General features: G+C 37.1%; 1 protein-coding gene across 1 annotated transcript in view; it reads left to right on the forward strand.

Moving 5' to 3' along the window:
* The window catches only part of DIP2B (disco interacting protein 2 homolog B), a 215,655-nt gene that overhangs the window by 134,922 nt on the left and 54,484 nt on the right, over positions 1-26,249 (forward strand). The window contains exons 4-12 of the mRNA XM_069489769.1: positions 1,159-1,284; positions 12,170-12,382; positions 15,559-15,714; positions 16,204-16,323; positions 19,674-19,871; positions 21,515-21,606; positions 23,608-23,718; positions 25,055-25,178; positions 25,795-25,904. Coding sequence (XP_069345870.1) covers positions 1,159-1,284; positions 12,170-12,382; positions 15,559-15,714; positions 16,204-16,323; positions 19,674-19,871; positions 21,515-21,606; positions 23,608-23,718; positions 25,055-25,178; positions 25,795-25,904 — 1,250 coding nt within the window. The remainder of the gene's footprint in view (positions 1-1,158; positions 1,285-12,169; positions 12,383-15,558; positions 15,715-16,203; positions 16,324-19,673; positions 19,872-21,514; positions 21,607-23,607; positions 23,719-25,054; positions 25,179-25,794; positions 25,905-26,249) is intronic.

The raw sequence follows: 26,249 nt of genomic DNA on the forward strand, positions 1-26,249 counted from the left end.
TTAAAATTATGTTGTAAGTCTATATTTACAGAATGAGATGTTTCTAATTCTATTAGTGAAGTTTTGTGGGGTGTTTTTTTTGTTTTTTGTTTTTTTGCCGGAAACAGAGGCCCACTTAGGCTACCTTTAGTAGCTGGAGTAGGTCATAGAAGCAAAAGGAATAGATGAGAAATCCCTAGTAAGGAAGAAATAACTCTGAGGATCTCAACCTTGAAGTTCAAAGACGTTTTTTCTTTCTAGGACACTGTTATTAAAGTGACTCAACTCTAGGACTTGCAGTTCCTTGATTCAGAGTTTAAATTTCAAAAAAGGGATCTGATTAGTCTAGATCTTCTAAGGGTACATTTATATAACAGAGAGGCATGGAAGGATGCATGTGGATTGAGCTGGTTCCTAGACAAGAGGAAATTGTTTTTTGTGAACTAGGAAGCTACCTCAGTGATTATTTACCTGAGAAGGATTTTGTAAGAGTTTTTTTTAAAAAGCAGAATACAAAATACTGTATACGGTATGATCCTATTTTGTAGAAATATAGAGTGTGTTTTGGGGAGATGTTAGAAAATCAAGAGTTCTGTTTGGATATGTTGATTTTGAGATTCCTATTAGACATTCAAGTAGAGAGCTGAATTCATTTGTGCCCAAAGTGGCAAACAAGTAACATCTGCCCTTGTGTTTTTCTAGATCAAAATCAGTCCTTCTGTTCCTGTGGCATAGAACTGAGGGGTCTCAACCAAGTTTTCTTTCAGACAGTTAAGCAAATCCTAAGCTTCTTTTCTTGAAAAATAATGAGTGTTCTCCAGGCACCTGCACAGCATTCATTCCATTTAGAGGCAGAATTCCCTGCCTGGCACAGATGCATGTTAGACTGTGTATTCTCTCCCTACCCCCCACCCCCACATCTCTGTCAACTCTTTGGTATTTTAAGCAGTCACGTAGTCATTCTGGTCTTTATTTTCCTCCTCTGTAAAATTGTCCTTGAATTCTTTTGTTTCTATTTTTTTTATTTTTATTTTTAATTGGTCTGAATCAAATGATAAATAAAAATCATCTAAACACCCCGTTTACCTTTTTTAACAATTGAGACTGTGATAGTTCAGCCTACGGTGGCAAACACCTCAAGAGCCAGGGGCTAATAAATGCAAATGTTTAATTTTCCAGATATCCACACGGAAGCAGTTCAGGCTGCACTGGCAAAGCATAAAGAACAGAAGATGGCTTTGCCCATGCCAACGAAAAGACGATCCACGTTTGTCCAGTCTCCTGCAGATGCCTGCACGCCTCCTGGTAGGTTTATCAGAACTTTTTCTCTCTGACGGTTACTACCTTGATGTTCCTGAAATAAGTTCTGCTTTCTCTATTGCAATGTAAGAGCCAGAACTCTTCCCTGTCACTTTGTAAACAACACACAAAAAGGAGCCTTAAGAGTAAAATTATTTTTTTAAAATGCTGAATTTTTTAGCATTTCCTTGATGTAACCCCCAAACTCATGTAGTTATAAATAAATACCAGCCAAAGCTTAGGCCAAAATCCTGGTGTGCTTAAGTTGCTATTTTCATTGTCACCCAAATTATGACCTGTACATATATTTAACTCATTCATACTTGTAAACTAGATTCTTCATCTTTGCAGCAGGCATAGGAGTAGTTGGACTTAGGACAAAATTTTGTCATTAAAGATTATGGGACAGCAGTCATGTAAAGTTGTAATAGATATGAAAATGTATATAAGTGTGTTAATGTGTGTGTTAATATATTTTGTTTATATTTATATGTTTTTAAGAATCTACTTTTTATAATAGTCATAAGATTAGTGGGAGCTAGGTATCTTCATCCCATCCCTGTTCACTAGACTTGGAATCCTTACTCCTCCTAAAGTAAATTTTACTTCATATTCGGGGAATAACTGCAAACAACCTTAAGTTGTCTGTTCAGAATATTTCCTTGAAGTTTTTAAAAACGTTAAAAAACTTTTTTTTAGATCAAGTTCCAGACAAGATCTTGATATAGGCCTCTCAGACTAAACATAGTAAATCTATTTCAGAGCCTCAATATAGGGTCTACTGTCATGTTACTGGTAATAAAATCATTGGCAAAAAGTTTCCCCATACTGTTTTAGTTAACAGACAAAAACACGGTCTACTTACCATGTCTTTGGGGTGATTCCTAGGAAGGTTGAATCGTTGTGGTTGACTTTTATTGACAGCTGTCAAATTGTTGAGCTATTTATACTGATCCTATTCGCTGATCCATGTTCATATGAATAGTTTTCTTCTAGGTTTTGGCTAATTTCTTAGAGCATTTGGGTATGCTGTGGGCTCATTAACTGTGTGTGCTTTTTTTCTTCACATCTGTGGTGTCAATATGTTTGAAAGAGAAATAGCTCTGTGGCTTCAAGTGCTTGTCAAAATGTAACACAGGATACCTCTAGCAGACCATCATAATAAAACATTTTGTGTCTATAATGGTACATACTTCAAACCTACTCATTCAAAATCTTGGATGGTTTCCCTTCCGCATCAGTACAGCACAAGTTGGGTCCTCATGGACAAAGGGGGCTCTCAGTTTAGTAGTTACTCCTTGTTGGCAGATTCCGCTGCACTGTGGCAAAGGGTTCAATTGCAGTAAATGGCAAAGGGTGGGGAACAATGTGACATGTAGTTCTTAGAAACAATCCTCTCCAAAGCTGTCTCAAAGAAATGTAGTTTGACAGTAAATAGGCTGCTCTCATGGCTTCATGTTAAATGTGAGAGTGCAGCAAAGGATCTTGCGAATACTGAGGAGTGGAAACCTTTTTTTATCCCTTTTACCAAAAGTCACTGCCTGAGGGAAGTTTACCAACTCTAGAAACAAATTGTCGCTGTTCATTGTTCAATGAGACTATAGTCCTTTGGAATTCACTGTATAGGCCTCAGTATTTCCAAACACTAGTGTTCTCCTCTGTCTGCAGCCTTGAAGATGTGGCATAATGTTCTTGATCACTTTGCATGTTTTAATAATTTCATGGGTACAAAGATTGGATCCTTTCTCCTAAGGCCTGTATTCAGCAGAGTAGCGTAATAAAAAGGTTCCATGTCCATTTATCTCCTGGGGATCTCCGACTAGTTTCTGAGAAGCTTTCATGTGCTGTTACGGACATCTGTGCTGTCAAAATAGAAGAGGAATTTTCTCTCAACAAGGGGAAACATTGAGTGTGCCCTACGTAGTGATTTCTCACACAGCTGCCACATGGAATAGATCTTAATGCCTCATTCAACAATTATGCACACACCTAGGACAAATACTTCACTTTTAGTGAGGGAATGTGGGAAGAACTATATCCTAAGGCTTCCATTAGCACCTTTCATTTTGGGGGTTGCTGTTCCGACATTATGATTCAGATTCCATTCTCTCCAGTCAAGTTTAGAGACTTGACTGTTTCCTATCCCTATTACAGTTTAATCCTAGTCAGTATCTCCCAGAACCTGTTATAGCCCAACCCAGGGATGCCAAATAGGTTTTATCTTGAATATCTACTCTGACAGCCCCTGAAACCCTGAAGTTTAGAATATTGAGGCTGCATTCAAGGGATGGGGAAGAAGAGAATTGACATTAATTTTGCTTGTGGTAGGCTGTTTTTGAAAAATCAGATTCTGACCAACTATAAAAGGGATGTTAAAAAGTTGTGCCACTCTTGCAGGGAAAAATTAAGCTAATATTTCACAGTATTTTAGTTGTGTCTTCCTTTGTATGCTATCTGAGATGTCACATGACATATCACGAAGCACATTTAAGGTCAAGGCCCTCATTCTGCCTGTGCTGTCCTGTGTGCACATAGTTTCTGGGATAACTTCTAGAGGGTACGAGCCAGTCAGCTTCTTGGGAGACACTCAACATGTAACTGTTTGAATTACTGAATTGATGACAATTTAAAGCTACTTTTGGAGGGATTTAATAGAAAGAAATTAAGGAGTAAAATATGTCATAAATCTTGGCTTTATTTATAGTATATAGTCTGGAAAATATGGTAAATAGTTGGCATGGGAAATAATTTGTCTTTTGTTCATAAATAACTCAAATGATAAGATGTTAATCAACTTAAAATGTGCTTATTGGTATGTACACTAATTTCTATCTTGTGGATTGGAAAATTTAAGTTCTCTAAACTGGTAGCAATCAGCAGTCTATGGTTCTTTTAGTGCCTGTGGCCTTTTCAGAGTCTTTTAGACTGCTTGAATTACTGCCATCCAGTTCCCTTTATGTGCTGAAATCATTACTAATGTCATGAGGCGATTACCTCAGCTCTTTCTTTGTAGGGGTTCTTTGTGTAACACTATTACTCATTCATACGGAAAAACACAATGCAAAAACTACAGCATATATTTTTTCCCTCTAAGCTTTTTCTGCACCCTTGTGGACTTACCCTTTGCTACATTCTGAGGGTGCACAGATGACCAGATAGACCAAATAATGACCCTAAAGCACAATAAGCTATTTCAGCTGGCTTGGGTAGAATGAAGCTTAAATTTAGACGTCTGTTTCTTATAGGGCCCTGCTTGAGAGTGGCTATAGTAATTCAAAGGACCAGAAGACAAGGAGAAATTTACCTCTTTGTGTTTCTATATATGAAAATAATGCCCACAAACAGACTGGGATATTGTTATACTTTTAACATACTTTAACAATGCTTTATGGAATTACAATACATTACACTGTGCAAAAGACTTTCACATACCACTGGCTCCCTGCCTCATTTGTTCCTCATTAGTACTCAGTAAAGTAGGAAGGGCAGATTTCTTTGGAGATGGGGAAATAAACAGGTTCATAGTCACTTAAGTGATTTGCTCCAGGTCAAACAGCAATTAGATATCAGACTCGAAATCTTCTTGGCTGTGTTTGTTACTTTACTACAGTGTCATGTTTAGGAAATGCTCTTTACCTGATACTCAGGTGTACATGGTACTGGTATGGGTATTTTTCCAAATAAATAGCTAGTGCCTTCTGGGTGCTTATAGTCCAAAACAGGTATCAGTTAATTTGAACTTAGAAGAGAATAACTGCTGAATTACCAATTTAGGGAGTTTTTCCTAAATTTTATTCAAAACCATAAAGTAAACACAGTTGGCAAATCAAACCTTACTAAATGTGCTCTAATTAATTGATTTGGATCATTTCAATAGCATACTTTCATTATGGGTATGGGTTATGAGCAGTGATCCGCAATTACTTGGGAGATTAATGAATATTCAAGATTCCTTAAGCCAACGCACGATAAAAACCCACTCTATCAGGTTGAATTTGTTTATTTCAATAGATGATTGTAAAAGTTAAGGTTTGCCAATAAGAGTAATTTTATTGTTACCATTTAAGTACTCTCAGTGTACCAAAGGGCTAAGTGCTCAATATATTTTTTAATTTTTAGTACTCTCAACAGTCCTCTACCCTGTTTATAGATGAGAAACTAGGTTTAGAGAGACTCAATAAATTGCTCAGACTTCTGTTTTCAGATGTGTAGTCAATTAGAACCTGAAAATTCTCTCCTGGACACAGGGGAGAAAGAAAATTTCCCTGTAGAAATGCTGGATAAAATATAACCAGCTTTCTTTTAAATACATACAGGAGCGAGACAGAGAATGGTGAACACTGAAAATCAGACTGGTAAGATGGTACTCATTTTGGCTGCCCTGGGGGAGAAGAGGCAGTAAACAAGGGTTCTAAATTTTAATTAAAATAATAAAATCTTGGACCAATATAAGGTCGAAAGCTGGTAATAAAGATCTCTGGAGGGACTTACATCTTCACCAGAAGAGTGAATTAGAAAAAATTAACCCGCCAGCACAAGAAGATGTTGAGAAAGCTTGCCTTGTGCTTTACCTTGGGATAACTGGGGCAGGGACCTTCCCTGATAGTTTATGGTCAGTGGGTACAAGGTTTGAGTTTCATTACTTGCCTGGTAAGAAAAAGTGATCTTCATCTGATGATAACCCTGGGGCACAAATGGTCTCCTGAAAGGATAAGGCCTCAACCAGGGACTTGGGATTCCCACAGAGAAAGATCCACTGATTGTGAGCTAAGAAATAAAAACACTAGTTGAAATAATTTAGCATGAGTGACAGCCGAAAGAAAACGACAAAGAGCAGAATTAAGACCCCTAAGATCTGATTTGCTTAACAGCTGTTGGTGGCTAAGATCTACATCCAGAGAAGTCTGACTTTAAAAGCCCATTCCTTAAACCACTTGATGTATTGCCTCTCATTCTAGCATGTTGTCAAGTAAATGTTTTATGGTTAATCTTGGAGCTTTAACAATTGCTGCATATTTGATCTAACTTTCAAACAGGCAATACATGAGAAAAATTGTCCTCTTATACCAATATTATTTATGATATTAATTAGTTTTGTAAGCTGTTTTTTCATAGATGTTTGAAAATACCTAGAAAAACAGTTGAGATAAATTGTAGGTAGACTGCCCTGGAGTAATTATTAATGGTGAGTACCCCTTCTCTCAAAAGTATCCCAATTTGTCAGGTAACTCCTGGACCTCCTGCCACTTAGGCTCTTGGACCAGTTTTTCAGTCCCCACCCAGTTCTCTGTACACACAGATTGTTATAGGATGCTAAAATTTTCTTGGGTAGTTCTAAAATTTTCCCTAACGCTTGTCTGGTGAATCAGTGCCCACCCTCGTTAGGTTTAGTGTTAGATTAATCTTCTCAGAATTTGTAGCCCAAGGTAGGTTCAGGTTGGCCTGCTTTCAGAACTAACCTGTTACTCTTCTATACATGGTTTTATTCCTAGACTGCCCCCTGTTGAGTCTCTAAAGATTTTCCTTCTTAAACTTCAGACTTTTCCCTGGCCTGCGTAGAAACTTCCTTCGCCCCTCTTGAAGGTATTTCTGGAAGTCCTAAACTCCCCTGATCCTCCAAAGCGAGAGAAAATGACGCTTTCCTGCCTGACACTACCCCATCTCACTCAAGCACACACACTTCTTTCCATGGGCTCCAGATTATACATTAACTGTCCTAGTGGGTGGTTGATTTATTTGTTCTTTGAAGCTCCTACTTGGCAGCCATATTTTTTAGTGGTTGTTAGAATGAGATCTTCACTTCAGTGAATCTTGACTTACTTGTTCTAAGCTAAAATTTGGGCCTAATTTTGGTATCAGCTGTATGAACCCAGTGTCAGGAACTATCTTTCCAGGAACTTGTTCAGCTTACACAATATCTCTCAGGTAGACTGACTCCCAGATGTTACTGTCCTTTCACCAAGGGCATAATTTTTACCCCCACAAATAAAGGTGTAAAAATTAGGGTTTTTTACAGCTTTACTGAGCTATAGTTGACATAACAAACAGCACATATTTAAGGTGCACCCATTACTAAGTGTTGACATAGCACAATCATGAAACCATCATCACAATTAAGATAATGAATGTATCCATCACCCCCCTAAAATTTCCTTATAATGCCTCCCTCCCACTTCTCCCCATCTCCGTCCCTACCCCCCAACCATTTGATCTGTTTTCTGTCACTATACCTTAGCTTGTATTTTCTAGAATTTTATATAAATAAAATCATACAGTTTTACTTCTTCTTCTTTTTTTTTTTGCAAGGGGGAGGCCTGACTTCTTTCACTCAGCATAATTACTTTGAGATTCATCCATATTGTTGTGTAGGTCACAACGGTAGATCATTCCCTTTTACTGTGGAGTAGTATTCCATTATGTGGATATACTGCAGTTTGTTTATGCATTCATTTGTTGATGGACATTTGCATCGTTTCCCATTTTTAGCTATTACAAATAAAGCTTCTATGAGCATTCATGTACAAGTCTTTGTATAGATGTATACTTTCGTTTCTCTTGGGTAAATACACAGGAGTGGAATGGATAAACGATACATTTTTAATAAACATTTTTAGGTAATATGTTTTTCACTAAGAAGAATCATTTCCACACATGGCTAAAGAATAAAAGTGCTGGAACAGTTAAGAAGTTAGTAAATTCAGCACTTTCTTCCCTTAAAATCAATAAGCTAATTGTTTATAGGTTGCCTAATTGGTTATAAATGGATTGTAGGCTTCTAGTGACCAGTATTAAATGATATTGTGTTAAATCACCCCAAATTATAATCCAAAGGGCAAACTATGTTTTCAGAATTGTTTTCTGTTATGTAGACATATTATATTCATCATGTACAAGAACTTAGGCAAGGGACTTTTGGATTAACAGTTGTGAGTTCATGTTAACCAGTAAGAAAATAACCTTATTTCTATTCATTTAATTTAATCTTGGCCAAGTTTCTACAAATCCCTAGCAATTTCCTGTGTGACAATGGCTTTAAAAAAAATGAAATTTAAGGACGTTGTTTTGATTTTTAAAAAGATAGAGTCCCAGAGCAGTGCTTACATTTTCTGTAAACTTAGCCATGTGGTCATCTTTTAAGCCTTGCCCAGCCAGCTGTGTGTCTGTGAGCTAGCATAGGGAGGGTTTATGCATAGCAAGCGCCTCATTTCTCAGGTTGTGTGAGTGACATGGTATTTTTTTCTTCTACCATCCTTTAATCAATTTCTATCATCTTTCCCTTCATGTTTATAGGAAGAAAGTAGCCATTTAAATTATTCTTAGGGAAAATTTCAGATGCTGTTGCAAATCAAAACCAAATAAACACCCCTTTTAACCATTCTTCTGGGTACGAGAAGGGGAAATAATGTTTATTGGCCAGCTACCGTGGGCTGGCACTGCTATGCATGCTTCCTTTCTATTGTCTGTGCTCATGGTATCCCTCTGTCATTAGAATGAAGACTAGTTTCCTTGGCATGTCTCACAAGGCCGTTAGTGACCCAGCACTGCCCACTTGTCCAGCCTCGTCTTCGTTACTGTCAGTCTTGCATCCTATGCTTCTGCTAGTCGAAGGTTAAGATCTTCAGATGTGCCTTGTTTTCTATCCCCTCCAAGCTTTCTCGCATGCTGGCCCTTCTACCTGACTCTGCTCTCCCTGCCCCCGCGCCCCTTGTAACTGATTCCTACTTACCTGGCAGGCCTTGGTTTAGGTCTCACTTCCTTGGGTGCCTGCCCTGAACTCCTGTTAAGACTCTAAGTCTGCGGGGCGCGGTGGCTCACGCCTGTAATCCTAGCACTCTGGGAGGCTAGGCAGGAGGATCACTTGGGGATAGAAGTTTGAGCTTGAGCAAGACCAAAACCCTGTCTCTACTAAAAATAGAAAAATTAGCCAGTTGTGGTGGCTGGTGTCTCGCGCCTGTAGTTCCAGCTACTTGGGAGGCTGGGGCTGGAAGATCACTCAAGCCCAGGAGTTTGAGATTGCAATGAGCTATGATTATGTCACAACACTCTAGCTGGGGCTACAGAACGAGACTATGTCTCAATAAATAAATAAATAAAAAATAAAATAAAAAGACTCTTAAGTCCTGTAAGAGTAGAGACTGTGTCTTCTTGCTCAACATTTCATTCCTACCAAGTGTAGTGCTTAGTGGTATTTGTTGAATGGATAAACAAGCAAACAACCTTTTCAGATGGATAATTTTATCCCCAAGTCACATAGCTGTTAAGTGGTGGATCCCAAAATTCAAAGAGAAGACTTGACACCAAAACCATGTTTTTTCCACTACACTAAGCTGCTCCACAGTTGTAAGTCATTAAGCACTCAGAGGAGGACTGGCAGGCAAATTAGGCAATTGAATTGAAACAATACATCTAATTACATAATTGATCCAATATAGAAACATAATGAAACCACTTTTCCATAAACCTAATCATGAAAATACTAGTTTTATGTGCTTTGAAAATTGGGTTATTCAGATTTTAGACTTACACAAATTAAAATGAATGACTCAGTAAAGGCAGCCTGCAAATCCAATGGATTTTGTGGGATCCTGAGATAAGTTACCTTGCAAATACTTAATTCTTAGAGTCAGATTCACCTGTCTCATGGGCCCTACCACCACCATCCTTTTTACCATGTTTGCAAAGACAGGAATCTTTGCCTCCCAAAGTACGGATTGAAACATTAGAATATTTTTTGAAAATTATAGAAAATGCTTTCTTTAAAGGGTTACAGATGCTGTTACTTTTTTTCTTTTACATTTTCCTCTAATTATCCCTTTTTGTATTATAGATCTCTTCTTTAAGGGCCTTATCACTTTATCTCTTAGGGATCTATTCACTGTTTACCTCTCTAGCCTAATTTTTGCCCCTTATCCCTCAAAGTCCTTGCTCTATTTATGCAGAAGTGCTTGAAATCCCTGACTGAGGTTGGTCCCTGTCCTGTGAAACCCTTTGCTCACCCCCATTTCTTAGCATCTGTTGTATTCTTTTGAAATAGTCTATGGACTTGTGTGTCTCCTGTACTAGACACTACGCCTTTTTAGGGCACTTACTGTCTCATAAGCACTCATACATTTCAGAATCCCCAGGACCTGACATAGTTGCCAGCACATATTGTGGTTATGTATAATAGCACATTAAAAAACAAAAACAGGCAGGGCACAGTGGCTCATACCTGTAATTCTAGCACTCCGGGAGGCTCAGGCGGAAGGATCGATTGAGGCCAGGAGTTCGAGACCAGCCTAAGCAAGAGTGAGACCCTGTCTCTACTAAAAATAGAAAAATTGGCCAGTAGTGGTGGCGCGCACCTGTAGTCTCAGCAATTGAGGAGGCTGAGGCAGGAGGATCGCTTGAGCCCAGGAGTTTGATGTTGCAGTGAGCTATGACGACGCCACTGCACTGTAGCTCTGGAAACAGAGCACAACCCTGTCAAAAAAAAAAAAAAAAAAAAGAAAAGTCAAGTCTTCGGCCTCAGATCTCCCTCAATATAAACCAATAAATAAGTTGGCTGTAGTACAGAGCAAGAAACAAGAATATAGTCATTTTTTTTCTCTCTTGCTCTGGGCCTGCAGAATTTGACTTCTGGATTAGATTAAGTCTTTTGTGGTTCAAGTTTCCGTTGTGAGATGCTAGCAGTTTTCCAGTCCCTTTAGTTATTTCTCTGTTTCTTTGAACCAAAGCAGGACAGGGAGCCTACAGTTTCACCTGCGTTTAGAGAAAAGTGTTCTGCAGGACTAACCACAGAATGTATAATTTTTAAAAATTAAATGAAATTCAGTCCACAAATTATAAATTATAACCCCAAAAAATCATTTAGAAGGGTTTATCCCACATCCAGCCAAATGCTCCCTTTAACTGTATGCCTCATAAGCTTAGAACCCTGGAATAAATTCCTGACTCCTGTTTTCCTCAGCTTTTGCTTCCCTATATTTGGTTAAATTTTTTTTTCAGCATGCTTTTCTAATTTAGGCCTACTTTTCTGAAGTCAGAGCCAGGCTAAATACAGACATCAGTGAATTTCTCACAAATCTTCTGTGACTGAGAATTAGGAAAGAAATCCTGACACTGTGCCCTCTCCTGTGGTGTTCAGAAAGCTTACCTGTGCCCCCTGACCAACTGACTTTTCCTCTAAAACCATGAGTGCCTCCAGGCTAAGGACCATTTCTTGTCCCACTTCAGTTCCCCAGCATCTAGCTCACTTATTGACACATACGTTTTTATATCTCCCTAACAAGATCTTTTCCTTTTAAGTAGAGACTAATAAGTACTTGTCACAAAATTCGTGCAGCCACCTATCACATGGTTCTCTAATATAGAGATTGAAGAAGATATATAAGCATGTCAATATTATTTTTTTCTTTTTCTTTTTTTCTTTTTGAGACAGGGTCTCACTTTGTTGCCTGGGCTAGAATGCAGTGGTATCATGATAGCTCACTGCAGCCTCAAACTCCTGGGCTCAGGGGATCTTCCTGCCTCAGCCTCCCAGAGTGCTAGGGTTACAGGTGTGAGCCACTGCTCCCAGCCTACATCAATATTATTTGAACATAAATAAACGAGAAAAATTTAGATACTGAGTAGGCTCAGAGCAGAAAAATAGTGAATGGAGTTTAAATGTTCTTAAAGGGTTAAAAAAAAAAAACATCTTAAAATTACTGTAGAGTTAGGCTATTTTATTTTTGTAGGCCTTGGTCCATAGACCCTTCCTTGAGATTCTTGAGAAACTTTACATATTAATCTACCATAAGAATGCGAATGTTTTGCTGGTGTCAAAATTGAATGTGTGATCAATGAGCAAGAAGTGAAAAGTCTCTGTTCTAGGCAGGATCGAGAACTTCTTTTTTTTAATTCCACACAGACACGTCTTCGGCCTCTGAGGATGAGGGCTCTCTGAGACGCCAAGCTGCGCTCTCTGCTGCCTTGCAACAGAGCTTACAGAATGCTGAGTCCTGGATCAACCGTTCAATTCAGGGATCGTCCACTTCTTCATCCGCATCTTCTACGCTGTCCCATGGAGAGGTCAAAGGAACCAGTGGGTCTCTAGCTGATGTATTTGCCAATACTCGAATAGGTAGGCGCTGGATCTACCCAAAAAGCCCAAATTATGTTCCATTTGGCTCCCAGTGTCCAGGAAATAGTTCATAATTTGTATTAGATTTTTCAGTGTGGTCTAAAAAAATAATCGTAGAGAACATGACAATTAATGAGGCAAAGAAGGAAACACCAGCAATACATTTGTTGCAGGAACAATAGGTGTCATCTGCATTATTGGTGCATAGTATTGCCCACCTGAAGCCATAGCTATTTCCATAAGCAATATTCAAGCTGCAAGATATAAGACCAGTCTTAGTGTGGGTTTATCCCAGTTGAAGAATATTCTGTATATTAAAAGATGTTAAAATATGTAACATCTTAGATTTTCCCAGTATCATTGTCTATATTCTGCCAAACAGAAAAAAACATTAAATCTGAGCAAAATCTACACTAAGCCAATATCAGTGAGGCCTTTTGTCTTTAGCATAAAGACTGGATTTATTGTCCTTGCTGCTGTGATATTGCTACAACTGGAGTGTGTAGGCTGAGGATGTTGGTACTCTGTGAGCTGCTACCTGCTGCTGATGCTGCTGTGTGCAATGTAGCTTTTGCTTGGCTCTGCTTTATGTTTGTGTGTGTGTGTGTGTGTACGTGTGTGTACGTGTGTGTTTAAGATTTGTGACATCTGCAAATAAAGTTATATAGCTCAGATCTCTACTTTTGCTTAATTGGTTGGTACAAATTACACTAAAGTATATTAACATTATATGTGATCTTTTCCCCTTTTTTCTTAACAATGTATTTTTTGTGTCTTAATTTTCATCTCAGTGACCATTGTTTATCACTTTATGTATATATCTTATTTCTATTAATTGATTTCTGAAAACGAAAAACTTAGAAAATTTTTAATTCATGGCTGTAATTTTTGAAGAAAATAATTACCCTGAGGGTCTCATTGCCCTCACTAAATGCAAAGTGCCAACAGCTGATCACTTGTCCTGCACTCTTAGCTCTGCACTGTAATTCACTGAGCCTCCTAGAGCAGCTGCAGACAGATGTGCATATTCACCACCTCTTCTGTTATGGAGGGTAAGCAATAGAACCGAGGTTGGTGAAGTTTTATTTTCACATTTGTCTAAAAGAGAACAAGTACACTTTTTAAAATATGTCCTAATATCCAATTAACTTTATCTGGATTTTTGTTAACAAAATGATTTCATCTGACATCATATTTTTCATTGCTTCTGCTACTCTGTGAAAAGTTACTGGTTCAGTTACTCACAGAAACCATTTTATCCAACATTATTGCTTTTTGGGTGTTTGTTCTAACAGAAGTAATTGATGTTCCTAATAGAAAAATTCAAAAATACAGGCGAAAGAAAAGTAAAATAACCTATGAACCTACCTCCCATGGCTAACACTTTAGTGTATATTCTTCTAGAGTTTATTTACATGTGAATATGCAGGATTTTAGTTTTTATTTTACAAAAATGAAATTATCCTAAACATAATGTTCACAACCTGCTTTTCTTAGTACTATATCATGAACACCTTTTATATTACTGTAATTATGCTATCATTTTTATGGTTTCAAGGCATACCATTGTATGACTCTTTGCCTTGGTTTATTTAGCCATTCCCCTATTTTGGACATTTAAGTAGTATCTAGTTTTTTGCTATTATAAAAACTGAACATGCTTGTGCGTTTTTCTGATTATTTCCTTAGGCTGTATTCCTATAAATTGAATTGCTGGGTCAAACAAAAATGTCCATTTTAATGTTTTTGTTACCACATTATCCTATAGAAAGGTATACTGCAATATACTTGTGCTAGTATAGTTAAAATTTGAAAAACTATTAAAATAGTTAATTATAAACTTTTAAGGCATAGAGACCTTACCTGCAAATTAATTTTAGAAATTGTTGTTATACTTTTTCCTTTTTCATAGTTTTTAGTAGCTTTTCATTAATGTTATAAATCACATTTTTCCTTCCCTCTAATTTTCTTTTTACTTCTCTAGATGTTTTCTTCTAAGTTTTCTGTAACACATTCCTGTTGAATGGATCTCTTCCAATTTACATCATTCAATTTCTCTCTTTTAAGAATCCCTACATGAAGTAGAGTAGATAATACTATTTAATCTCTGCTTAGAGCAAGAGAAGAAAATTGTCTGTCAAGGAGATCCAAATTACCTGTGAGTTATTTTATAAAAATTAGAAGTGGGCTTTAACTTGTTTTTTTTAACACATCACCACACTAGAAAAGAATTTTTTCTTCCTTGGGGCCACGGTGTTTTATTACAAAAATAGAACAAAAACTTTGAAAACAAAACCCTCCTTTCTAATTTAATGAAAAATTTTTGTTTTTTTTATTGTTTTCTGTGTGTGAATTATATTAAATTGTCAACATTGGCTGGGCATGGTGGCTCACGCCTGTAATCCTAGCACACTGGGAGGCCAAGGCAGGAGGATCGCTTGAGGTCAGGAGTTTGAGACCAGCCTGAGCAAGAGTGAGACCCCCTGTTTACTAAAAATAGAAAAAAAATTAGCCAGGCGTGGTGGCGAGTACCTGTAGTCCCAGCTACTTGGGAGGCTGAGGCAGGAGGACCGCTTGAGCTCGGGAATTTGAGATTGCTGTGAGCTAGGCTGATGCCACAGCACTCTAGCCTAGGCAACAGAGCGAGATTCTGTCTCAAAAAAATAAATAAATTAACTAACTAAATAGTCAATAATAATTATAGCATGTTGACTCCCAAGGTAAAGAGATACATGAGTTACATATGCTTCATGAGGCCCTGGGCTCTGAACTAGTGTGAGTTAAATACAACTCACATGGCAGTTTATATGTTAATCTGGAAATGAGCAATCTGACCCACTTCCAAGACATTATTTTGGTCTTCAATAGAAGGGAATAGATTCTAGATAAACCATGGAATCAGGAAGAAATGTTTAAGATATTAGAATAACATTGGATATGTGGTTTGATCTTGCTAAGGGTGCCCAAGCCTTGAAAATAAGTTCGAAAAGCTGGTATACCGTAGCTTAACTTTTCTCATTATATCTGGCTAGTAGAATTTGATTCGAAAGGTTGTTTTATAAGAGTTAATGCCCTGTTTATGTAGTTTTCTTTCTTGCTAAAAAACAAAGATTTGAAGGTTCTTAGTTTTGCTGCTAATGTAATATAATTCTAAACTTTGTTTTCTCCCCTCTTAGAGAATTTCTCTGCTCCCCCTGATGTCACTACAACTACCTCTTCCTCTTCCTCATCTTCCTCAATACGCCCAGCCAATATTGACCTGCCCCCCTCGGGCATAGTTAAAGGCATGCACAAAGGATCTAACAGGTCCAGCCTTATGGATACGGCTGATGGTAAGAAGTTCTTTTTGGTAGCTAAATAAGGATTATAAAGTAAACTGGAAAAATTCAAGTTACACACAGTAGCCCCTGACTGACTGGCCTAGCAGCTGCAGAACTGTGTTGTAGTTGGCCCGCTGGCAAGTCATCCTGAGTGCCTTCTTGCCACAGTTTGTACAGTGGCGGCATTGACCCTTGTTCAAACTTAGTACTTACAAAACCTACGTTGAACAAAAAACTGAGTATAGAAAAGAAACGGATCTTACAAAGAAAAAGGAGAGTAGGTGAAATCTTTAAGCAATATATTAATAGCACCATATTTGTCCTCTGTGATCATAAAACTTGTCATGTACATACTTGTACCTATTTGAACCAACTGAAATAGAATGAGACTGTGTGGGCAAAGGGCAAACATCAGTAGAAGTAAAAGCTCCTGAGAAAATTGAGGAACTAAAATATCCTTATAATCAATGAATTGTAACTTACCATTTTTTCCCCTTGTAGGTGTTCCTGTCAATAGCAGAGTATCCACAAAAATCCAGCAACTGCTCAACACTCTGAAACGACCCAAAAGGCCCCCCTTAAAAGAATTTTTTGTGGATGACTCTGAAGAAATTGTGGAAGGTAGTTGTGGAAATACCAAAAACACGTATTGATTAAACAACTGTTTCTTAAGCAGTTAGTACATGTCAGGTACTATAGGGTTAAAGGATGAGCAAGACATGGTTCTTGATTCAAAGAGTTCATAGTTCTGCTTTTTTCTCTAAGAATCATTTATATTTTAGATCTCAAATGAAAGCTGAGGGAAGGAGAGGGAAGAAAGGCAAAGAGATAACTATGTAGCTTAGAACTATCTTTGGAAATATACTCTTTGAAATTAGGAACTATCACAAATACATGATTTTACATTTTTTATATATATTTGGCATTTTCCTAGATGTGGATATCAAATTTGACCTCAAAAATTTACCCATTCCTTTTTTCAAATAACATAGTCCTTTTTATTAAATCTGCATATGTGTCTGCTTTCTATAAGACAGTGTGGCAGGCTGGGAGCAGTGACTCACACCTGTAATCCCAGCACTTTGGAAAGCTGAGATGGGGGAATTAGTTGAGGGCAGGAGTTCAAGACCAGCTTGGGCAACATAATGAGACCCTGTCTCTACAAAATTAAAAAATTAGCCAGATGTGGTGGTGTGTGTCTGTAGTCCCAGCTACTCGGGAGGCTTGAGGCAGGAGGATCCCTTGAGCCCACGAGTTTGAGTTGCAGCAAGCTACAAGGGTCACAGAGGAAGACTCTATCTAAAAAAAACAAAAAAACGAAAACAAAACCAGTGTGGTATATCGTGAAAAAAGTTAAAAGATTTATGAAAATACAGTCATTTCCTTCATTTTGTTTACAGCTAAAATATACACATGTGAAAACTTAGTTTAGCTAATAAGTATATATCAACTAATATAGGCAGTTCAAAAAAGGGAGGAAACCAGTTCCATCTGTTTAAGGAAGGTGTCATAGAGAGAGTGTAATAGTGATTTATTCAATATTTTAAAAAATATAGATGAAATCATGATATCTAGGATTTAATAGGGATGAATGGGAAGGGAATGGATATGAATATAGATAAAATGAGAATGGCCATTTCACTGAAGCTAGGTGATGAATAGATCTATCTAACAAAAACTTTTGTCAAAAGAACAAAGTCTTGGTAGCTTTGTGGTTCATTTTTAAGTCCTGAGACTGATAGCAGGTTTTGATGTCTAATAGAATTAGGCACATCAGTAGACTAGATCTGATCTTAGCCCAATTTATGCAACAAAAAGCAACCTGACATATGAGGTTAAGATAAGTTTCTGTTTCTTTAGGAGTCACTAACCTCTTTGCACTGTGAACTTCTTTCTTGATGCACTGATGTTGAAACTGCTCATGCCAGTAATAGCCTCACCAGTGTTTCTAGCACTGTGTATTGACCAGGCACATGAAGGTCAAGGTGTAACAGGAATCTTACTTGAACAGTTTGCATTGGCACAATAGAGCTGAAAGCTTTCCACTAATTATAAATAGACAACAATTACTTATTTGGATAATTGTTAACCTTTGGAAAAGGAAAATACCAGCATGTTTGTGGAAATCTGAGAGGCTGTGCCCCAGAATCTGCAGTGAGGCCTAATAGATAATGACAATAATGTGGACTTCTATGGCCTGAGGACTATGCCTACCATATATATAGTCTGTCCATAAAAATAAAACTATTTAGAATCACTCATATTGATATTTTTAGTTAATATAGTGGTTCAAAGTCTGGAAATATACAAAGTAGAAGGGCAGCTGAAACACCATTTGCCTAAGGCAGTGAATTGAGAACTGAAACTATTTCATGAGTTTTGTGTCAGTAAAAAAATGAACCAAGACATTTTAAGTACATTTCCCAAATCTGTCATTGTATTGAACTGTAAAATACAATTTATTTCATATTTCATTTGCCCATCAAATATTTATTGATCATTCTATTCCTTCTCCCTGTGCCTCTTTTCTCATTCACCTGGCTAACTCCTACTCATCCCTTAAGACTCAGCTCAGGCATTCCTCCTCCAGGTGGATGATGTGCCCTTCCTGCACCTGTGTCTGTCATGCACTGCTCACACTGTCCTATCCATAGCTCTGAGCATGTGCGTACATGTGTCCACCAGTGTATACTAGATACTCCTCAAGGGCTTGAACTCTGTATACAGCACTTAGTAGGCACAATGAATGTTTGTTAAAAGAATGATATGTGCAGCATTTGTTTTCTCGATGTTTATTACATCCTATGCACGCAATTGGCACTCAGTAAATCCTTGACTTTTTGTTCCATATATAAATTATTAACATCTTTTTTGCAGTGAAAATGTAGGATTTTTGTTTTGTTCTTTGTTATTTGAATAATGCTTATTCGTTGCAGAAAAATTAACAGGACTTTAGTTTTATATGTATGAAAGACTATGAGATATTATTCACCTGTAATTCCTGGAATGACCATGTTATTTTTCTAAATTCAGTTCAATTCAACTAACATTGTGGAGCAGCCTTTGTGTATTAGGCACTGTAGGCAATAAGAACCTTCCCTTCCCAAAGGCAAGCCATCAGTCTTTGCAAGGGAAGAGTTATACAATAAAAAAGTTGTTGAGGATCCTCAGTGCTTTAATAAGAGCAGACCACATAGTGTAGGAGCACTAAGGTGGGAATAGTCTCCTCAAGGAATGGTTGGGGATGGTTCCTAGAGACTGTGTGATTTGAGCTAAGTCCTGAGAAGGATGAGTAAGACTTCACCAGGAGGCAGAGGGCTTGGCCATACAATATGTGTGCAGAGGTGTAGAGACATGGAACGTTGTGATTTATGCCCACTATCTGAGTCTAATAATGATCCTGAGGTATAACTATTACTGTCCCCATTTTACAGATGAGGAAAACGAGGCTCAGGTAAATCAATTTGCCTGATGTATTACTAGTAAAAAGTGAATGTGAACTTGGGTTTTCTGATTCACCATGTAATGCTTTTTCATTAAACATAACCTGGTGACATGGAATCTGGCTCTCTAACACTGGTCACAAACTGTAAAGAGTTAAAAACAAGTTACTAAAAATTGTGAAATTGCTGAAAAGAAATTTACACTTTGTGCTTTTCTGTATGTGCAGCAACTTGCTTTGTCAGAGTCAGGATTTGTTTGTTGCAGAAAACATATTAAATGCTGTAATCCCAGTGCTTCAGGAAGCTGAAGCGGGAGGATCACTTGAGCCTAGGAGTTTGAGGCTGCAGTGAGCTATGATCATGCCACTGAACTCCTCCAGCCTGGGTAACAGAGCAAAACCTTGTCTCCAAAAAAACATATTAAATATGATTTCACATTTAAATGGAAAATTGAACTAAAGCCCAGTTGTATAAGTATTGTACTTGGCATCTGTACTTATTTCATCCATTGGGGGTTTTTTGGTACAGTACCTCAGCCAGACCCCAACCAGCCCAAGCCTGAGGGACGGCAGATGACCCCTGTGAAGGGAGAGCCTTTGGGAGTCATCTGTAACTGGCCTCCTGCTCTTGAGTCTGCCCTGCAGCGCTGGGGTACCACTCAAGCAAAATGCTCCTGCCTGACTGCACTGGACGTGACAGGGAAACCAGTTTACACTCTTACATATGGTGAGTTTACGAGATTCCAGATCCTTCCTTTTCTCCTAAGAATTCTTCAGAATATCATGGTAGTGTTTTTAACTTGATATTTAACAGCTGCTGGTCATTATGTTGCAGCAGATCTTTTCAATTATTTAATAGGATAGTAAGTTCTAAGTAAAGCTATTGCCAAATATTTTCATTTACTAGAGTGGCATTTGCATGCCAGCTAATATTTAAAAGACAGCAAAAAGAAGAGCCTTTGTAGATCTACTGAAGTTTTAACATTAGAAGAGCATTTTAGAAAACCATTTGGTCAGTATTAATAATGTATGGTGGAAATCAGATGGTTTTTACCAAAAATTAAAACTGATTACTTTTTAGATCTTTACTCCATCCTGCTTCTTGCTGATAATAGGCACAAAATTGTGTGATGAACAAAGAATCAGCACTTTTCCATTTAATTTTGCATCTTATCTAAAGTTTTTATTTTTCTTTTTAAAATAACTTCAAGGAAAACGTAGTCAACCCTCAGCTATGAGATTTTGTACTAGTTTATTCAGAATCCTTTTTCCCTTCACAAGGGGAGCACAATGTCCACAGACCTAGATACAAAATAATCTTGAGGAAAAATAAGTTTTTATTTAAAGGATTATGCAGGCTGAAATAGTTTAAATCTTGAATGTGTTTCTGAATAAATTGTATATAAAACTAACGTAGCTATTTAAAATAACATGGACTGGGCACAGTGGCTCACATCTTTATAATCCCAGTGCTTTGGGAGGCTGAGATGAGAGGGTCACTTGAGCCCCAGAGTTCAAAGCTGCAGTGAGCTATAATGGTACCCCTGTACTCCATCCTGGGTGACAGAGCGAGACCTTGTCTCTGAAGGAAAAAAAACTTTAACATGATTTCTTTCACTTTTCTTATAATCTAAGATAAGAATTTCTAAGAGTTGTTGAGAGAAGGGAGTAGGAAGATGAAAAGATTTTTTGTTTGTTTTTACCAAAATAGTTTTAACATTTCCCTCTGAAGCTGTATATTAATTTCATCCACATAACCCTTAAAGAAAGCATTCAGCTGACAAAATGTTTGCATGTTTATTTAATAGCTATAAATATATCTACATGTTTCTGATAGATAATTTCCATTTTATTGTCTGTTTTCATTGGATTACAGTGGTATGGAATGTTTAATCATTTGAGTCATACATTGAGTTTGCAGTTACCACAAGTATCTAATAACCACCTATGTAAGTGGTTCTTCAGAACAAGCTTAGAACAGAAGTAGCCTTCTGGTTTTCAGTCCTGTGATAAAAAAAAAAAGAACCCAAACTTGTCCCCCTCTCCCAAGTGTGATCAACTCATATCAAATTATTTCTAAGAATATTCGAATTATTCCAGAAAAGAATTTGGAATATTATATAAACTAGGTTGAGCATCTGGTGGTGTTTTATTTTTGTTTTAAGACAGGACTGGCTTTTGTAAACTAGAACGAATGTAAAACTTTTGGGGGAAGGTGCTTTTTGTGTGTTAGGGGGTGAGTGATGCTCGTGGAATGCACCATTTGGAAATGGCTATTGTCTTAGTAAATGTGCTGATAAAGTGAATGATCGCTTAATGAGATAGGCCTGTGTTTTTTTCTATAAGACTGTTCTATTTTCTTTTTTCCAGGAAAGTTGTGGAGCAGAAGTTTAAAGTTGGCCTACACACTGCTTAATAAACTGGGGACCAAAAATGAACCTGTGTTAAAACCTGGAGACAGGGTAATTGGTATTTTGGTTTTAGGGAGGTAGAGCTTATTGTTTTCTAATATGCACATTCTGAATTTTTAATATACAACAGGAAAATTTATATAAGTTTTATTTTTAAAAACTAAAAGTACTTTGGTTCCAACCCAGGTTAGCCCAATACTAGGTGATAATTCTTGCATTCATAAATTGAAGGAAATTCACATGTCTTTTTATGTGGTTGACAATCGGTAAACTCTTGAGGTGCTAATAAGAAGAAAGAGAAACCTAAGCCTTTCTTGAAATAAATATTTCAATATTTAAACAACAAAAGCAACAAAATTTACTCTTTGATATTTTTTCTTTACAAAATGCCTTATACACATTTAAAAACAATTTTTCTGTTTTTTTATGTAGAAAAGGAAGGAGAGGCTTGGCACAGTGGTCCACACCTGTAATCCTAGCACTTCGGGAGGCTGAGGTGGGAGGATCACTTGAGGCCAGGAGTTCAAGACTACCCTGGGCAACATAGTGCAACCCCATCTCTACAAAAAATGGAAAAATTAGCTGGGTGTGTTGGCTCACATCTGTAGTCCCAGCTACTGACTTGGGAGGCTGAGGCGGGAGGTTCACTTGAACCCAGGAGTTCAAGGTTTCAGGGCTGCAGTGAGCTATGATGACTCCACTGCTCTCTAGTCTAGCCTGGGTGACAGAGCAAGACCCTGTTTCCAAAAAAAAAAAAAAAAAAAAAAAAGAAGAAGGAAGGGAGACTCATGTTACTTTTAAGAAAAATAAATTGATATCATTTTATGTCTTCTTTAATTAGAGGTGACATTAAAAATGTATTTTTAATTGTTGAAGTTTTTTCCTATTAATGACTTTCTAAATATGATTACTTCTTACTGTGAAGCATTACTTTTCATTTGGAATTTATAGAAACTACACAACAGACTTCTTTTCAGTAGGCTCATGATTACAGAATCTCCTAAAATGAGACTTTCAAAAACACTTTTGCATTATGGCAAAGGGCATCTAAGGATGTCTTTTACTTATAAATGCGACCAATGAGTGTTTCCTAGTCCTCACTAAACCTTAAGGTGATTTTGTGTCTACCTAGCAATGGACACTGTATACAGGAAGGAAATGGGTTGTTTAAAGGTCTTATGGAATTAGTATTTTCTAAAATTCTAGGAAAATTTAAAGGTTCAGAATTGAACTTTTCTTGGGAGTGAGTTAAGAGAATTTGAAAGCAAAAGAAGAGGAAACGAGTCTAGTGACATGATTAAGTTTCACATGTCACGGTGATCCCTTCTGTGTTTTTGCATTGCTTGAGTTAGGGAAAGTCATTTATTCTTGTGGTGCATTATAGGTGAGATCACATATTATAGAGATTTCACTGTTTAACTTTTGTTATTGAATTAATTTTATATCCATAATTGTTTCTGCCAATATTATTTACACCTATTACCAAATACCTTCCTGCTAGAACACCTGCATTGTTGAGTAAGTGAATAGGATTAATGCAGTGAATTAAACAGTAGGAAACCTTAGGTTGGCCCTAAGGTGATGATCAAGTCAATCAGTAGTTGTACGCTCTCTCAGAGATGTGAGGCTTATTCTTTAATATGCTGTTCTATCTAGAGAGGTCCATTGCATTTATTTTATTGCTTAAGTCTTGCACTAAAGTAAATTGCCTTAGGTTTCCTGAGTATTAATAATTAACTTAATGCTTACGATGAATAGCCAATAGAATTAAGTGAAAAATTCTTATGATGTTGGTGAATTGCATTATAGTTCCAAAATATATAGTATAATCATGGGCATAATGGAGATCTTTTCTTTTTAATGGGCATGATGGAGATCTCTTCTTTTTAGATTTGTGTGTCCATCTCTGTAACTTAATTTCCTTTAGAGCAAACGGCTATTAAATAGTTTGATTTACATGTTCATGTTAAATGTTATATATCTTAGAGAGTGACATTGAAAGCATAAGCATGTTTTTATTCCTTTATTATTGAATGTCATTATGAATTTTAGGTAGCCCTGGTTTACCCCAACAATGATCCAGTCATGTTTATGGTGGCTTTTTATGGATGTCTCCTGGCAGAAGTGATTCCAGTGCCTATAGAGGTACCTCTTACCAGAAAGGTAACATTGCTGAATTTAAGAGGAATGTAGCCCATGTGACATGGCAGGCATCAGGTTCTTATTGAATTGATTGACTCAGTCATGACATCAGAAATAGTCTGACCATATTCTGAAGTTCTCACCTTCACTTTCTAAAAACATGAAAGTTGTAGAAAAATTATTAATATTTACAAGCATCATGCAAATAACAAGTTTTCAACTAAGATAGAATTTTTACAGTATTGTATATCATTTACAATAGCATGGAGGCATGCTTGACTTCGAACAATTACCATTTATAAGGAGTACCACTCTTGTTTCAGAGACTATAGATAACCCACATTTACAAAAGCTGTGACCTTTTTGTAAAGCGATTTCCTTTAGCCGTATCATACGACCTAGGATTTCCATTAAGTGGATGGGTGATGCAGTGATTGCATGTTATTCTCCAATTTATAGGATTTTACTTTGACAACATGTCAGCCTTACTAAAATGGAGCATATGTAACACATTTCTGTGTTCTACCAAATGATTTCTCCATGAGCTGCTTGAACTAATTTTCTCAGGCAATTTATTACTAAGTGTTGATGTCAGAGATGAATCTGGTGGAAAATGTGGATTTATAAGAAAAAATTATTTTTTGGAAGGAACAGAAAACAAATTGGTAACATCCCTGGAGCTCTAGTTGATGGGATATAGTATCCTTCAATTGGTCAGGAAATCATAGGGTCGTTCATAAATTATTAAGTTGGCAGTGTTTGTGTGGTTTCATAATACTTTTAAGATGACATTTTAATGGAAATACTTTAGACTGTATCTTTTGTTTTTTGATCTTGTTTTTTGCTGCTGTTACAAGGCTTATATCTACTTTCTTTAAAATAGAATGATAAAAGGAGTATATAGATTTGGTATAACCGTCCATTGGCTTTCATTATAAATCTGGACATTGGTATCCATTTACATTATTTATTTTGTTATGAGCTGAAGTGCTTTGCCCTTGGATCTGGGGGTGGGACGAGAGGAAGACTACTGAACTATGTTAGCATTTATTTCATTTGCCTGAATCTAATCTAAAACAGGATCATTGCTGACCCTTGAATAAAGTGGTCACATTTGGCTGGTAGGATTCATTAGCAATGTCAGGTTAATAAAATGCCTGTTTGTACTCAAGAAATAATTGTATTGTAGAAATTATTTGGAAGAACATAATGTCATTGGATTTTGACAATTGCTAGATGTCGGTGAGGCTCCATGAATGTTATCTCACAAGTGCCAGAGCATTACCAAGTGTTAGAGTTTGGGCATGGGTATGCTCATATTCACTCCCCTACTGTGTTCATTATCTTTTCTCCACAGGATGCTGGAGGTCAGCAGATTGGCTTCTTGCTAGGAAGCTGTGGTATTGCCTTAGCTCTTACCAGTGAAGTTTGTCTAAAGGGACTGCCAAAAACCCAGAATGGAGAAATTGTACAGTTTAAAGGTTAGTATTACTTGTACCTGGTTTTAGTTAAAAGTTGAAACTTAATGCTTTAATTAGCATTTTAATTTAATAATAGCTAAATACTTTACATATATTTTCTTATTTAATTCTCCCACTCTTAGGAAGGTAGGTACCATTATTATCCCTGTTTTACAGGTGAGGAAACTGAGAAACAGAGAGGTTAAGTAACTTGCCCAAAGTCACAGCTAATAAATGGCACAGCAGCAATTTAAACCCAAATCTGTCTGATTCCACAGCCCACACCCTTAACCTTTATGCTGATGGTTGGAAAAAGCTACCACTCTGTACATTAAAGCTAAATGCTACATATAGAGACAGAGGATAGACCACTAACCTCAGTGGATTTCCACTGCCAAATGGACCTCCCAGTTGTTGAGATAATATCAAGGCCTGGAATTAGCATGTGGAACAATTATACTTTTGAAAGAAGGTATAATTGGTGATTTGTCACTAAAAACTAATAAAAAAAATAAAGTATTTTATTGATTATAAAATGGTCTTAATTTGGTCTGTTGATATTTAAAATGACCAACTCAGTGTAAATTCCTTCCCTGATGGCTTAGGCAATTCAGTTTTTACTTTGGGTTTGATTTAGGTTGGCCCCGGCTCAAATGGGTTGTGACAGATTCCAAGTACCTTTCAAAGCCACCTAAAGACTGGCAGCCACACATCTCACCTGCAGGTACAGAATCAGCTTACATCGAGGTAAGTCCTGAGACTATAAAATGTGCTTTCTGGCTTTTCCTTTGGCTTCAGTTGCCAACTTTCAAAATATAAAACTAACTTTTTGCAGTTTTAATGTGAGAAGATCCTCCTGCTTTGTGAAGTTACTATCTTTTGGCTTGTAAAATGCCTTGTAGTGAACCTTCTGTTGTAATTATTTTGATCACAAATACACATTTAAGAGAAAGACAGCAAAGAAATTGATCCTTCACATAAGAAAGTTACAAAAGACTTCCGAGAAGTACAAAGGTTTAAGAAATGATTTTCTGGCAGAGAAATTTCTCTCTTGCTTTTTAAGGGAGGTTGGGAGCAAAGGAATAGAGAAAT

This window comes from Eulemur rufifrons, chromosome 16 (assembly GCF_041146395.1).
Source record: "Eulemur rufifrons isolate Redbay chromosome 16, OSU_ERuf_1, whole genome shotgun sequence".
NCBI classification, from domain to species: Eukaryota; Metazoa; Chordata; class Mammalia; order Primates; family Lemuridae; genus Eulemur; species Eulemur rufifrons.